Genomic DNA, 14,061 nt, shown 5'->3' on the forward strand with positions numbered 1-14,061 from the left:
ACGTCTCCGTATATTCCAAAAAATATTCTGTATTTATTGTAATAAAGACAATATCTCTAACAATGCCGTGCTGTTCTATTCGGTGGTGTGGGAAAAACATCAAAACATCTAATTACAAAACAAACGGAATCCCATTTCATCGGTAATTAAATATGTTATTTTGCAATTTTCGTCCATTATATCAAAGCTCAAATTAACTGGTCGATTTGAAGTGAAATAGTTGACGACAACCATTGACGACACCCGTCAATTGTTTCGAACTCGGGCTAGCCAAACGGAGCGCAGTTGTCACAGTCATGATATGGCAGAATAGTTTTCAAACAAATTAAATGACATTTTGTCTCTATTTCTGGTTATATGCTCGATGTCAGTCAATGACAAAATCTGTCTTACGTCTTGTGTTTTGTCCTGAGTTACATGTACAGTCCACAGCACATCAAGCTATACACTTTTGTTTGAATATCTTCACCAGTGCAACGGAACAAGATCCCTCAATTTGTAGCTTGATATGCTGCCATCTGTACATACTTGAATGAACTGCTTCAAAAGGAATATCAATCATCATCAAATAACAGATTTTAAAACTCAATTGTTTATCAGCAAAATAAATTCATTAACCCTATTTGTTAAAATCATTCACATCGTAAGCCTGATATACTAAGCACATTTTACTGTAAAAGGGTTTAAGGGTAGTATTCCAGAAATCTACTCAATGCTCAAGGCAGGATTTGACCAGACTTGAGTATGATTTCAAACACTGGAAATACGACCCTAATGGCCTGAGTATGATTTTCAGAGCTCACTGAAATACTCAAGTCCTGACTTGAGTATTGAGTAGAATTCTAGAATACGACACTTAGTTTTGCATAAAATACTCAATTCAGGGAAAAGGTTCGTGAATATTGTATGCAAAAATGTTACAGATGACAGTGCAAAAACCTTGAGTGTTATTGAGGCAGAACACTGAAAATTAGCACCAGATCATTTCTTTCACATAACTGCAAATTTTCATTATTGAAGATACTTCTATTAAACAGAATAAGCCAATACAGTCATTTCCTGTGTACAACATTGCCATTCTGCATTGTCAGAAACAGTTTGATTAGAAGTATATAACATTATGATTTTTTTTACCTGTCAAGAGTCCTAGACTACTAGAGACATGTGGTGTCCATTACAATTTTGGTACCGTAGTGTCGTAAAGCTAAAACAGTGTCTCTAATGCGCTGCTATGTTTTCCACCATTATTACAAAATTAAATTAAATACAAAAAAAATGTATTAGATATATTAAAGATATAACGATAATTTATTTCTTGTATGAATAAATATCGCTTCACAACACAACATTTACGGATATCGCAAATGGCGGGTTTTTGTTAATTTTTAAGAAAATTGCCAGCTATTCTTCCATAGATAATAACTTGAACTAAAATGTGATAAAAGGCAGAAATGCATGCAGTCACGACGTATTAGAATTCATAAAATAAATTTAGTAAAACATAGATAATTTCCAAATACTTAGTTTTTTTCCATACTTGAGTGACGATGTATCAAATACAAAATAAATAATTTCCAAATTCTAAGAATACTGCAGAATTTGTATTCACTAAATAAATTTTGTGAAATATATTTAAATTGCAATTCAATGCCTTACTTTCTCAAACTCGTATCTTATAAAGAGTGAGAATTCAGGAGACGGCAAAACTTTCTATTTATCTTAAATTTCTTACCAAAAATGTTCATTTGGATACATTACTTTAAGAACAGGTAAAAGCCAGTATATGAATACGAAGGAAATGTGATGTGAAATTAGCCTGCAAAATTTGTATACACAATCCACTTTTTGCATTTCAATAACTTGCGCTTTAAGATAGGAGTTTGAGACAGTAAGGCGGCGAAATGCTTCTAGTTAGTTTTTTTCTATACTTGAAGCTTATGTGAAATACTTTCAGATTTTTGAACATAAAAACTTTTTGTTTAATCTTTGAAAGAAGTACAGTGTAAATAAAATTAAAATCTATTACTGCCCTAGGAGGTAATGTAACAAAAAGCCTGTGAGCATAATTTGAAACATTACAGTCGACTTTGCTTCCATATTATGACATTGAATAGAATAGAATAGAATAGAATCGTTTATTTCATGTTATCAATGTCACAGTATTACAATTGGAAATACAATGTCAAGGGATAACTATGATCGCCAGTAACAAAATAATAATAATAATAATAATGAATATAAAATAAAGTAGTATAACTACTGTTTGTCGAATAAATTGTTTACAAGCAAGTGTGATGAAAATGGTACATATTAAGATCCACCAATTTGCATTAAGCGTTTTGCATCTATGATTTTATGTTACAGTTTAGGGTTAAAACCCATTGCTTTTTCTATATTGTCCGAACAACAATTTTAAACAAAAAAATTGCACAATAGTAGCCACTGCAATGAAAAGTTAAAAAACTATTTACACAATTATTTAAATTCACAGTGTTACTTTGTCTCTGGCAATGGTCAGGTTGGGTATTCTATCTTTTATGCAATCACTTACATCTATATACGACATCCAAATTTCCATATAACACATTTCCCATTTGTTATTTTTATGTCTCTATTTTCTAAGTTGTAACAAACTTCAGTTAAAGCTCGTTTAGTCTTATTGGTCCAGTAAATATTTTTGAATAGTTTGGACACTTATTTTATTAGTGAGAGATACTGTGACAACAATATCTACACACAGCTAAAGACGGTATGGCCAACTCACATGAAATTACATGTATTGGTGTAGTCCTAATGAAACCACCACAGATACGTAAGGCTCTATTTTGTAAGAGGTCTAGTCTAAGTAAGTGATAGCTTGCTAAATTTAAAAATAACTATATTTTGAAAAGTTTTTGATAAAATCATAAGGGACACAATGTGTCTTCAGAATGTGTGACAGTTGGTATAAAATAGACACATGCGCGTTGACTGATGGTGTAAGCAACAAAAAATGTGTCAAATTCAACTATAAGTCACTGGTTTGCTTGATGGATTATATGACACTCTTTCAGGTAATGTTTTTTTTTATAAAATCAAGTGACAGGACAGGCAAGTCGTGCTTCTTATGGTAAGCTACACGCCTGTCCAAAATAGTTGCAGTGCCACTCAGAGCTTTAAACTGCGCCAGTTACTCTGAGACATAAAGTCGACAAGTCTCATGTGCCTGTAATTTCACAAACACCTTGTAGCACCCTTCAGAACCAGAACACAGTAATGTAGACATTACTGCTTGGCGGCAGAAATAGGTAAGGTGGCAGTACTTCTCTGAATGAACTCTTTCACAAGGAGCTCTACTGCTACTTCAAACAACCAAACAACCATATCAATTTACCAGGTCTAAAACACCCCCTCCCCTATGTATGTAGTCCCCTGTACTATGACTGACTACAGCAATGGAATTCACTCCAGGGCACTACCCTGAACACCCAGACCAGAACCATTTAGGTAATTTCATTTCACAAATTGGTCCTACTAGGAATCAAACCCGGAACTTCCACATACAATGCCTACAGTGCAAAACGTTGGGCAACCAAGGTTGTTGAAACATGCAACCTAAGGTGTTTCAGACTGCAGCGGCACTTAAGGCCAAGACCATCCAGGTCTGGTTTGTGTTACATGCCCAATCTTTCAATTACCAGATGTGGCAGCTTTTAAAAGAAGAGTCAAAAGTCATTGTTGACAGTAGCAGTGCCTAGGACAGATTGATACCTCTACCAAACACTACACCCACTTTTTATTTTATTTTGTTTTGTTACTTTATTCACTAAATTCGATTTTTTGTTTCCTTTTTTTGGGGAGCATAATATAGCAAATAAAGTAGGCTGTTTACATTAAAAACAGAAAATGACCAAAAATTAAGTAGGCATAATGTTCAACAGAGGTATCCAGAATGAATAGGTCCGTCGCAGTGCATTATTAGTCAGTATAATTTTATAAATAAAGTGTAAAAATGTAGGCACACATTTAGTGTAAATATTGTGCCATATTATTTATATTTATCAACAGAGAAATATGCCCAGTAACAACAGTGAGGTCCAAGTGTTTGATACATCTTTCTTGAAAGTCATGCTTTTTTGTTGCTCACCTGGTGCAGCGCAGTGAGGCCGTCAACGTTGGCAGTGTTGATGTCCGCGCCCGCCTTGAGCAGCCGCTGCACATCCTCCTTCTCGCCCGCAGTGCACGCCGCCAAAAACACTATCTCCGGTGCGAACCGTATTCGCAGCGGCCGCTTCGGCGACGCCGACTGCTTGTTCGTGTCAGACTCTTCCCATCGTTTCAGCTGCTCCGCTCGCTTAGACAGCGCCGACGACGAACGCGTATCCGACATTTTACAACCTGATCTCAACAGTTCACACGCAATGCGACCTCAAACCACACTTTTCACGACGCATAGATTATGTTTTTATCACATACAGTACACAAATGCAGTCTAAATAACTTAATTGCCAAAAAAGGAAACATGAAAGAAGAAACGTTCCAGCGGGACCGATCTAAACTGCTTTTACACTATCATCGTTCGGAACACTTGTTGAATTGGACCGATTACACATCCACACACCGATCCTAGATACATGACATAACCAATAAGCTACACATTAAGCGTGGCAGCCATTACAAGAATAAATTTAACCATTTTACTTACAGCCAACCGACAATTCTACATTGAATATAAAAACTAGACGAGGCGACGAATGAAAATCAGAGAATGACCTGTGAGAATGACGGACGGAAGATTGAACCAGATACACAACGTCGTACTAAAAACTCGCCCTGCAATCATGGCAACTTAACAATAATAATTCCAACGTTGATAGTCATTCATCACATGGGCTCGTACTGTATGAGCGTACTTGAGTACTCACTACCTTACCTAACTGTTTGAACACACATACAGATCATATCCTTTTCCTATCGGGGTAAGCAGAGACTACAGTCTTGCCCTTTCAATGTTTGTATGTTCTAAGAAACAGAAAACCAACACATCGTACTTTAGTGCAGCTAGTACAAGTAAAGCCACACTACCGACTTTTGTCAAACGCTACTCTTCTTTAAACTAAGTTTTTTCACATTACATTCATAATCATGCATTACGCGGCAGACTGCAATGCAGGATAATGAGTGCCTTTAATATAATTTAAGGCTACCAATGTCGCCCCATGTATCCGAACACACATACAAAAAGTTAATTTATAAACATTGTAAACCGGTTTTAAACTGTTTTATTTGACGAGTTCTTAGGTTTTCGCGATTGTTATACATAGGAATGAAAATATTTTTCCGGATTTAAATCGCGTATATTTGTTTTTTCAAACAACCGTGTCAACCGTGACCATGGGACCTGTAAAGGGCCCGAAACGTCGGTTTGTTTGAAAAAACAAATATACGCGATTTAAATCCGGAAAAATATTTTCATTCCTCTGTTTTATTTGTTTAAAAAATATTTGATTTTGATTATTTTATCACTTTTAAGTAATAAAACATTAATAGTTATAGATAGAGTCGCTTGCCACCAGGTGTACGACTTTTGTTTGTCCCGTCACTTTGTATTATAAAAAAAGTAATAGAAAAGTTATTAATGTTTTTTTATATATTAGTATATGTATATTTGTAAACGCGTAAAATTTTATTAGTATTTTTAATATTTAATTTTTAGTCAAAAATGAAAGAGACATAACTTAGCCCCAACATGGACAGTTATCGGATAATTACCAGATGACTATTACGATAATTGTTGACGAAAGTTGTAAGTTGGAATAAGAATAGACGTAGAGTGGACTGTATTTTTAGGTGGTAGGACAAAATGTAAATAGTAATATTTTTGGTCGTGGATGACCATATAAACCCTACTTTTAATCTTCTTGTATTCGGCTCCTCGTATGACATAGTGGAAGACGTCACTCCTATTCTTTGCCTTTATGCCTACTTTTTGGAATTCCAGAGGTCCACCAGTAGATACCAACACGACACAAAACAGTCAATTATAAACATTACGGATGAATGAGAAGAAATACAATTATAAAATCACTCGGTCGAGCACGAAGTCGACACAGTTCTGGAGGGCGGCCTCCCGAATGAATATAAGAAAAAATGTAGGTGAGATGATATCGCGAACCGGTGACGTATTAGTACAAAACTACCTACAATTTGTCCGAGCGCAAATTAACGAACGATTTATGTTTTAAGGATGGGAAGATGTTCACATATTTACGAACAATAATTGTTCAGGAAAAAGAGAGACCCACAAGAAAGTAAATAAATAGTTTTTCGTTATTATTCGTAGAAGAGGTGGATTAGAGATAAAATTACTTTATGGTCTAAGTAATTATTTGGTATTTTTTGACGTATAGATCAAAATAATTCCGTCTATATCCCAATTTAATAATCAATCTACATAATATATTCGCACCAATGTTCGCACATTAAATCAGTGATACATTTATTCAATTTAACTTTAATTGTAAACTCTTGATCAAGTTGGTACCAATGACTTTGATCATTTATAAAGTTACATCTCTTGTTCGTAGAAATAATACTGAGTCTATGGACCAAACATGTTACGCCATCTATCGGGACCATTTCACAAGTTCTACAGTTGCTATTTTAAAAATTGATAATCGTTTTTGTCTGTTGCCCAAATTGCAGAAACAATTACAATGCCTTTTCTCGAAAATAAATAATTTTCCCCATTCAGATTATGATTGAGAAGGATGGTATAAATTGATAAAGATTATTGAGATTGTTATTGCATACTATTTGCGGGTAGAGCGAAATTCGTAAGTCAAGAGAAAACTTTGGTACAGCGCATGATTAAAAGTATGAATTATAGCAAATGAGAACATGTTCCGCATGCGCCCTCTGCCGGTGATAGGAAAATGTGTGTTGCACAGCACTTGCGAGCAAGTTGATAAGTAGTTGCGCGAACCAGATAGAAAATAATCAAAATCCAAGATGGCCATGTGTCACGATGGTTTCTTGAAGTGTAGTCGTTAAACTTTGTTATTTTGTGTGAAAATAGTGTTTTTTCACTATGGCTGACTTAAGTGTGGATATATCAAAATTGCCGGACGAAATTAGAGATAAATTGGCCGAATTGGACTTGGAGTTATCTGAAGGTAAGCAAAACAATGTCCTGTTCTCATAAATCGATATTTTGTTAGATTTAGATTGTTGTGCATTTTAAGTTTGTGTTAGAATTTTGGTTGTTTTTTTTATAAAGTAATTGTGGGCGCGTGTGTAATTATTGGGGCTTTTAAGACGGAATTATCGAACGTTGACGTAATCATTGACAGCTGATGCATACGGTAAATAAAGTTGGAGCTACAGTCCCATGTTCCGAGTTTCTTGTTGTGATAGTGGGTAGAGACTCACGCTCGACTTGGTCGCTGTCACACATCGTCTGTTACGGAATGCAATGGACTGCGTGATAGCATTCAATTAAAATTGCAGCTAACTCATGAAACTTTATTTGGTCCCTAGTGAAACTTTGTCTGTCTGTCGTGAGGCGTCCGGCCCGGGTCTGGTCTAAATAATTTTCTTACCTTCGGCACTTAAGGGCCTGTTTGTGCCATGCTATGTTTTTATAAAGGGTATTTAAGGAAAGCGTACTTTACCTGCTAATAAAGGCGTGATAGAACGCGCGGTGTCGTTGCCCCGTTCGTATGTGAGGCAGTTATTGAGGTCTATTTATTAACTGGGATTGTATAGTGAAATTGCTCACATCCTCTATATATATGGACCTTAAGTTCAGATCAGTTGAATATCCTTCAAATAAAATTTAATTTATTTAAGGCATTAGTTTACTTTCAAATCAGAGATAAATTAATTGCACAAGACACTTGTCAATACACATGATAGTTACCAAAAAATAATTAACAAATTTTAACATACTTGATAAAATAAAATTTTACTTGACTAAAGTATTTACTTTGTATTCAAAATAACTAAATGAATACATTACATATCACACATTGTAGTACCTTTATCTATTATTGTTTATATTATTATATAAGTCAAAATAACAACAGAGAAATAAAACAACAGATTAAATAAAATAATTGTTGTATGTCAATTCATCTAAGTTTTTTTGAATAAATCCAAACCTTATATTACTAGTGTCAAATAAGAATAGATAAATGTACTGTAAGTTTGGACACAATAACAATGCTTCCTTTGAAAACATTAATGAATTACAAATAAAAAGCACTGACTCATTATAAAACCTCAAAAAGAAAAAACAAGTGTTACATCCGTCTTATTCATCAAAATATATTGTACAAGCTGTTTGTCCCAATAATTATTTGTGTTACTATCAATTGTTATGCCTACATCTATGTTAAACATTAGTGTTGTCCATTTTAAATTGAGTTAAGAGATGTCACGATCATTAATTGAAGGCACAGTTCACCTCTAAGGGACAGGGTAAGCGCCCTGGTCCTATGCAGCTTGGGTACTTCACGTTTTTCTGTGGCATCTTTGTGAATCTCCCCTCACGTTTAGTTACGTCGCGTCCCTTCACAATAATTATTAACCAAGGTTGTTGCTGATGCAGGTTTTTTACGCATCAGCGAATGCTGATTTTTCATCTTAACATCAGTGGATGCTGATTTTATGTATTTAAAATAACGTGAATAATAACATCCTTTCTGAATCTGTCTACATGAAAATGCTTTCGATTTTCCTTGGTATTCTAAATTGTTTCATTGACTTTGTGACATTTGTTAACAAAAGAATCAATCTGTATGAAAACTGCAATCTTAATTGTTGTGGAATTTTATGTATAAGTTATTTATCTAAGTAATATTTTGAAAACAACAGCTGAGTTGCTTATTTGGCTTACCATACCTTTAAGCTGCCTCCGTAGCCGAACGGATACCATGCGGGACTGCCACGCAGAGGTCCCAGGTTCGATTCCCGGGCCAGGAGAAATAGTTGTATGGCCTACAATTATTTCTCTCGTGAGTTTGGGTGTAATTTGTGGTTGTCTATGTGTGTCCATGGCACCCGCGACACAGGGTTTCCCTAGTGCGGGGCTATGTTGAGTGTGTGCGTTATTTATTTATAAAAAGAAAAGTCAATTCACTACTTGAGTATCCGCAATGAATATCAGCATTGATGATTGCGGATGCTGAGGTGGATGCAGATATTTTAATTTATGCAGATTATTTGCGAATGCTGATATTCGCAACAACCCTGTAATTAACAAAAGCTCTACCCCATTTAGAGCTTCCAACAACAGTTTGAACATTGGTTGCGGACTATGGTACTTATACCATTAGGTCGAAAATAGAATCCAATGCACGCTGCGATATAAATGGTGTGCGACCCAGATTCAGCTACAAACTGAACTAGGGGCGACATACATCCGTTTTTCAGGCTCCGATGTACACACATCAAAAAAAGTTTGCGATCAATTCGAAAAACTGAAATCTTTTTTGGTACTGTAGATTATATTATGATTTTTTCTTCTTTTTAGATTCTTTATTTAAAAATAAATTAGAACATAAAACAATGACCCCGTTCAATTGTTTTTTCATATAAAAAGGCTTTCAGTCCTAGCTTACGCTCATTCAGAAATCTGATTTAGTCAATTATAAGCGATTCAAGATATTTTTCGCGGAAAATTGTGATTGAAAAAATGCCAATGAGGTTTTACGAGCTAGAATAGTAACTTTGAGGGAAGAAGGATACACCACGAGAGTAATAGCACGCAGACTTGCTATATCCCAATCCTGTGTCGTGGCTACGTTGCAGAGGTATCACGGAATGGGGAATTTAGCTGACCGACCCCGCAGCGGTCGACCAACTGTTTTGACAGCTGCCCAAAAGCGCTATATTAGATTGCTGGCAGCCCGTGATCCAACAATCAACGCCACTAAAATGAAAGCAGAAGTCAGGGCCGCCTCTGGGCTTGAAGTTAGCACGCAGACCGTTCGCAATTGCTTGCACCAGGCTGGATTACGAGCACGGAGGTCTTGGCGAGCTCCGCTCAATTCCCGGCAACGTCAACAACGAAGATTGCAGTGGGCTAGACTTCGGCAAAATGAAGAAGGTGAGGACGAAAACATTTGGCAAAACTGTCTCTTCGTTGACGAATCCCGAATCAGCACTCATCCAGATAACCGACGTGTCCGTGTCTGGAGAAGACCAGGCGACCGTGAAAGACAAAGAACTGCCACTGGAACAGTTCAGCAAGGCGGAAAATCGGTGTCCTTTTGGGGTGGCATTATGATTGGAGCTAGAACGCCTTTGATCCCGTATCGGGGCTTCATGACAGCAGACATGTACAAAGCAGTTGCTATTGATGATATCGTCAGACCATTCCGAGTAAACCATGGGCACCAATTTGTACTGGTCGATGATAATGCGTCCGCACATCGAGCTCAACGAGTCAATGCTGCTCTTCAAGAATACGATATCACACGATTAGACTGGCCTGCCGGCTCGCCCGACTTAAACCCAATAGAGCACGCGTGGGATGCTCTTAAACGAGCAGTATGGAACCGTGAGCCACGTCCCCAGACAGTTCCAGAGCTCAGGGAAGCCGCTATTGAAGAATGGGATAGGTTACCCCAGGAAATGCTGGATAACTTGATCCTCAGCATGCCCAAGAGGATCTTCGCATGTATTCGAGCCAGGGGAGGAGTTATTTTATATCGAATTCACACCTTTTAATAATAAATTGTTGTTTAAGTTTAATTAAACAGTCTTTTTCTTTCTATGAAATTTCTATCACTATTACATTATGATTAATGGCTCAATTTTTTAAAATAAATAATAAAAAATAGTTTTATATTTTAATTTCAAACAGGGTATTCCTATTTAAAGAAAGCATACAACATAGACTTTTTCTTGATAAAGTTAAATTTAAAGAATTATAGGAGCTTATGCTATTGATCGCAAACTTTTTTTGATGTGTGTACGCTATAATCGCTTGTATGGATATAAATAATGTAATTCCATATTCTCCCTTTACCATCGAGGATTGTGTGACTGTTCTAAGTAGTGAGACTTATATAAGTACTTTTGGGAGGAGGCAAAAGGTGGTCTCGCACTGGGTTCCATACCACTGCGACATAAAGAATAGCGAGGCGTCACACGAGCCAGAGACGCCTGGAGCCTAGTTGAGTCGTGATTCGGAGATGTTAATAATCGCAATAGATGAAATAGCAGCAGTTTTTAAGGGCAATACAGGTCCCGGACAAGTAAGTAACTTTAACAGTAATAAGCCCTTATTTCCAACTTCAGGTGGTTGGATTGGGCCTTTCAGCCCTTGGGAGTGGCTAGAATCTAAAATCTATTGATTTTAGATTGTAGCCACTCCCGAAATTATTATATTAGCAAACTAAACCAGGCAAGCTAAGCCACAATACTGCGTGCAAGTCCTACATTGAAAATCAGGACCAGCGACAGCAAGCAAGTTGTCCCAGATCAGCTATCATTAAATTTACGTATATTAATGCACACATAAATTGACACGAATGAAGTGTAATATTTCACACATACTATTACACCTGTGACTATGCGAACTCTGTCGTCATCCCACTTTTTTATCACTTTTTATTATGAAATTTCCGAAGCGAGTACATGTGCTCGACTTGGTGTTAAATTCTGACCAATTATACCATTGAAAATCATGTAACCTTTACCATATCTCGTAGGGACTGTTTTTATATGATTGTACCTGTATTTATACCGTTATTTTGTTTTGTTTTGTTACAGCCTTTACTTTACCTTTGTTCCTTTTCGTGTTCTTTACCTATTCCTTTTTCGATAAATAATGTGGACCGAGCCATTCATTTTATTAATCAAAACTCTCGGCCACACACCTGGGTCTGACTGATACTAGCACACACAATGGATCTCCACTCGCTACGCTGACATACTTCTTTCGCTTCTTACGTAGATAAAAATTGTGCTAACTAGAAACTACGGCTTAGCCCTTTACAAAAACTTCGACTTATTGTAAGCTTACTGAAATACGTTGTTATTTTTGCGAATTAGTATAAGGGACTCACCATATTTATTCACACGGATTCATATTAAGCCGGTCAGAAAAATTTTTAAGTACATGTAATAAGAGCAAAAATGACTTTGTGCGTTTGGCGCCGGCGATCCGAGCTAAAGCGAAACGCGCAACGTCAACAAACGCATACGCGCGCTATTATTGCATGGACATAAAGATTTTTCTGACCGGCTCACGGCGATTCCGTGTGAATAAATGTGGTGAGTCCCTAATAGTGTATCTATGATAGACAATCGATATACACGACATTGTCATCCGTTTTATCCTTACTTTGGCTAACCTTAAAATATGTCATTAATTCATATTGAGTTGTTAAGGTTTTCGCAATGGCTACACACATTGGAAATGAATCTATTTTTTTGGATCTAAGTCGCGTCCCTTTCTGTTTTCAGTAATACCAAAGTTTCGTCTTTACAGGTCTTGTGGTTTCAGCTGACTGAAAAAAAAAAATAGTTTCATTTACAATATCTTTAATTTAACAAACATAAATAAAATCTCTAGTAAGTTCTCGTGCCATCGGAACACTTTTGTAAGTTTAGAGGAATTCAAGGCGTCGACGATACGTTGGTAACTCCCAACTGCGCTTAAATAAGCTTAACTACGTTATTCCTCAACCCATTATATATCGGTGAACATGATTTCTGTGTCGCTACACTAACATATTGCCTACTCCTGGTATATTTATTTGTCAATGCGCCACGCTATTGCAATGCGATTGTTTATTTTTTCATGGCACATGTTTGTTTTTATTCAGCCATAGTGATTATAATTGCTAATGCGAATATAAATCATAACTGCTGCAGTTTTATTTACTAATATATTATTTCCAAACAACAAATTGTACTAATGTGAGAAATGATATCATATTACGACGATGTGTACTTGTGCAATAAGAATTGATTTACTAACAAAATTTAGAGAAAGATAAGCTTTTTTGTCTTATATTACATGTGTTGCTGATTACAAAGAAAAATGTTGTTAACCACTGATTAGTTACAATCAGTGATAGGCAAGCGTCCGAGTTTTAGTCCAGCGCTTTGTTAATGCCGGGTTTAAATCGGGTTAAAACCCATTAATGCCTGTAATCAAATGCAATAACTATGTACTACTTAATATTTGTTGTTAATAGAGTTTTGTTTAAATTTAATTATATTATTACAAAATGTTTATTCCTTTCTTATCTGGCCGATTCGCTTTGTCTTTCTATTGAATCGATCCATTTGAAAATCGTATTGAAATAAATCGATGCAAAAATCGTTAGATCGATCTTCATGAACATCAAATTGTAATGTCCACGGGTTCGTAAGCTGGGTATTGTGAGGAGATGCTTTTTTTTTTGTCTAAAAAAGATTTTTTACATCGAATTTTTTAATAAGTATGTAATTACTTATACCAAATTCGGTATGCGCCGTTTCTACCCACGATTTTGCGCAGAAATGGGTCAAAATTTGGCTTTGGGTAATATCCGGCTAAAACTCACGCGGGTTGATTGTGCTTTAACCCACTGCCTTATCTCTGGTTACAATTCTTTTCAATGCAGCATTATGTAAGCTAAAACTAAAAACTTTATTAAAATGGTTTGTTGTTAGGTTTATGTTTTCGGAAAGATTTACAAAGTACTTATTATTACGGCGGTAAGGCGCATATAACCCAATTCTTCGCATACTACTCATAAGTGACAGATAAAGTTATCTATTATCTGTTCACCCTTCTGGAATTTTATCGTTGTCATTTAGAAATAATTAGAGCTATATTTGCAGAAAGAATGTAACTGGCAATAATACGAAACTATAAAATAGAAGAATGACCTCGAATAAATTCTATATAACGATACGAAGTTTAGAAGATGAAGATGATCTTAGTCAAATATCAAGTTACAAGAAATATTTAAGGCGAGAGTGTAACACTATTAAAAAAAAAGTATTGCCACCTTTTACAAATTCTGTTTGTATAAAAAAAGAAATTTACCAAGTAAAGATATTTTTTTATTTTTTATT

The 14,061-nt window shown here is 35.9% G+C and overlaps 2 protein-coding genes across 17 annotated transcripts in view; one reads left to right on the plus strand and one right to left on the minus strand.

Moving 5' to 3' along the window:
• Positions 1 to 4,756, minus strand: part of LOC113226789 (protein phosphatase 1 regulatory subunit 12B) — an 80,480-nt gene extending 75,724 nt beyond the window's left edge. For all 10 annotated transcript variants that reach the window (XR_003310183.1, XR_003310185.1, XM_026459734.1 and 7 more), the window contains exon 1: positions 4,127 to 4,756. Coding sequence is in view for 8 of the 10 variants with exons in the window: in XM_026459734.1 (XP_026315519.1) it covers positions 4,127 to 4,369 (243 nt within the window). In the remaining 2 variants the exon portion in view is untranslated. The remainder of the gene's footprint in view (positions 1 to 4,126) is intronic.
• A 2,141-nt stretch (positions 4,757 to 6,897) lies between these two features.
• Positions 6,898 to 14,061, plus strand: part of LOC113226016 (disco-interacting protein 2) — a 160,946-nt gene continuing 153,782 nt past the window's right edge. For 6 of the 7 annotated variants that reach the window (XM_026458553.1, XM_026458772.1, XM_026458690.1 and 3 more), the window contains exon 1: positions 6,898 to 7,154. In XM_026458553.1, the coding sequence (XP_026314338.1) occupies positions 7,070 to 7,154 (85 nt within the window). In that variant the 5' untranslated portion in view covers positions 6,898 to 7,069. The remainder of the gene's footprint in view (positions 7,155 to 14,061) is intronic. The other variant, XM_026458835.1, reaches the window with a different exon arrangement.

This window comes from Hyposmocoma kahamanoa, unplaced genomic scaffold, assembly GCF_003589595.1.
Source record: "Hyposmocoma kahamanoa isolate Upper Pololo Valley unplaced genomic scaffold, ASM358959v1 100021, whole genome shotgun sequence".
Lineage (NCBI taxonomy): Eukaryota > Metazoa > Arthropoda > Insecta > Lepidoptera > Cosmopterigidae > Hyposmocoma > Hyposmocoma kahamanoa.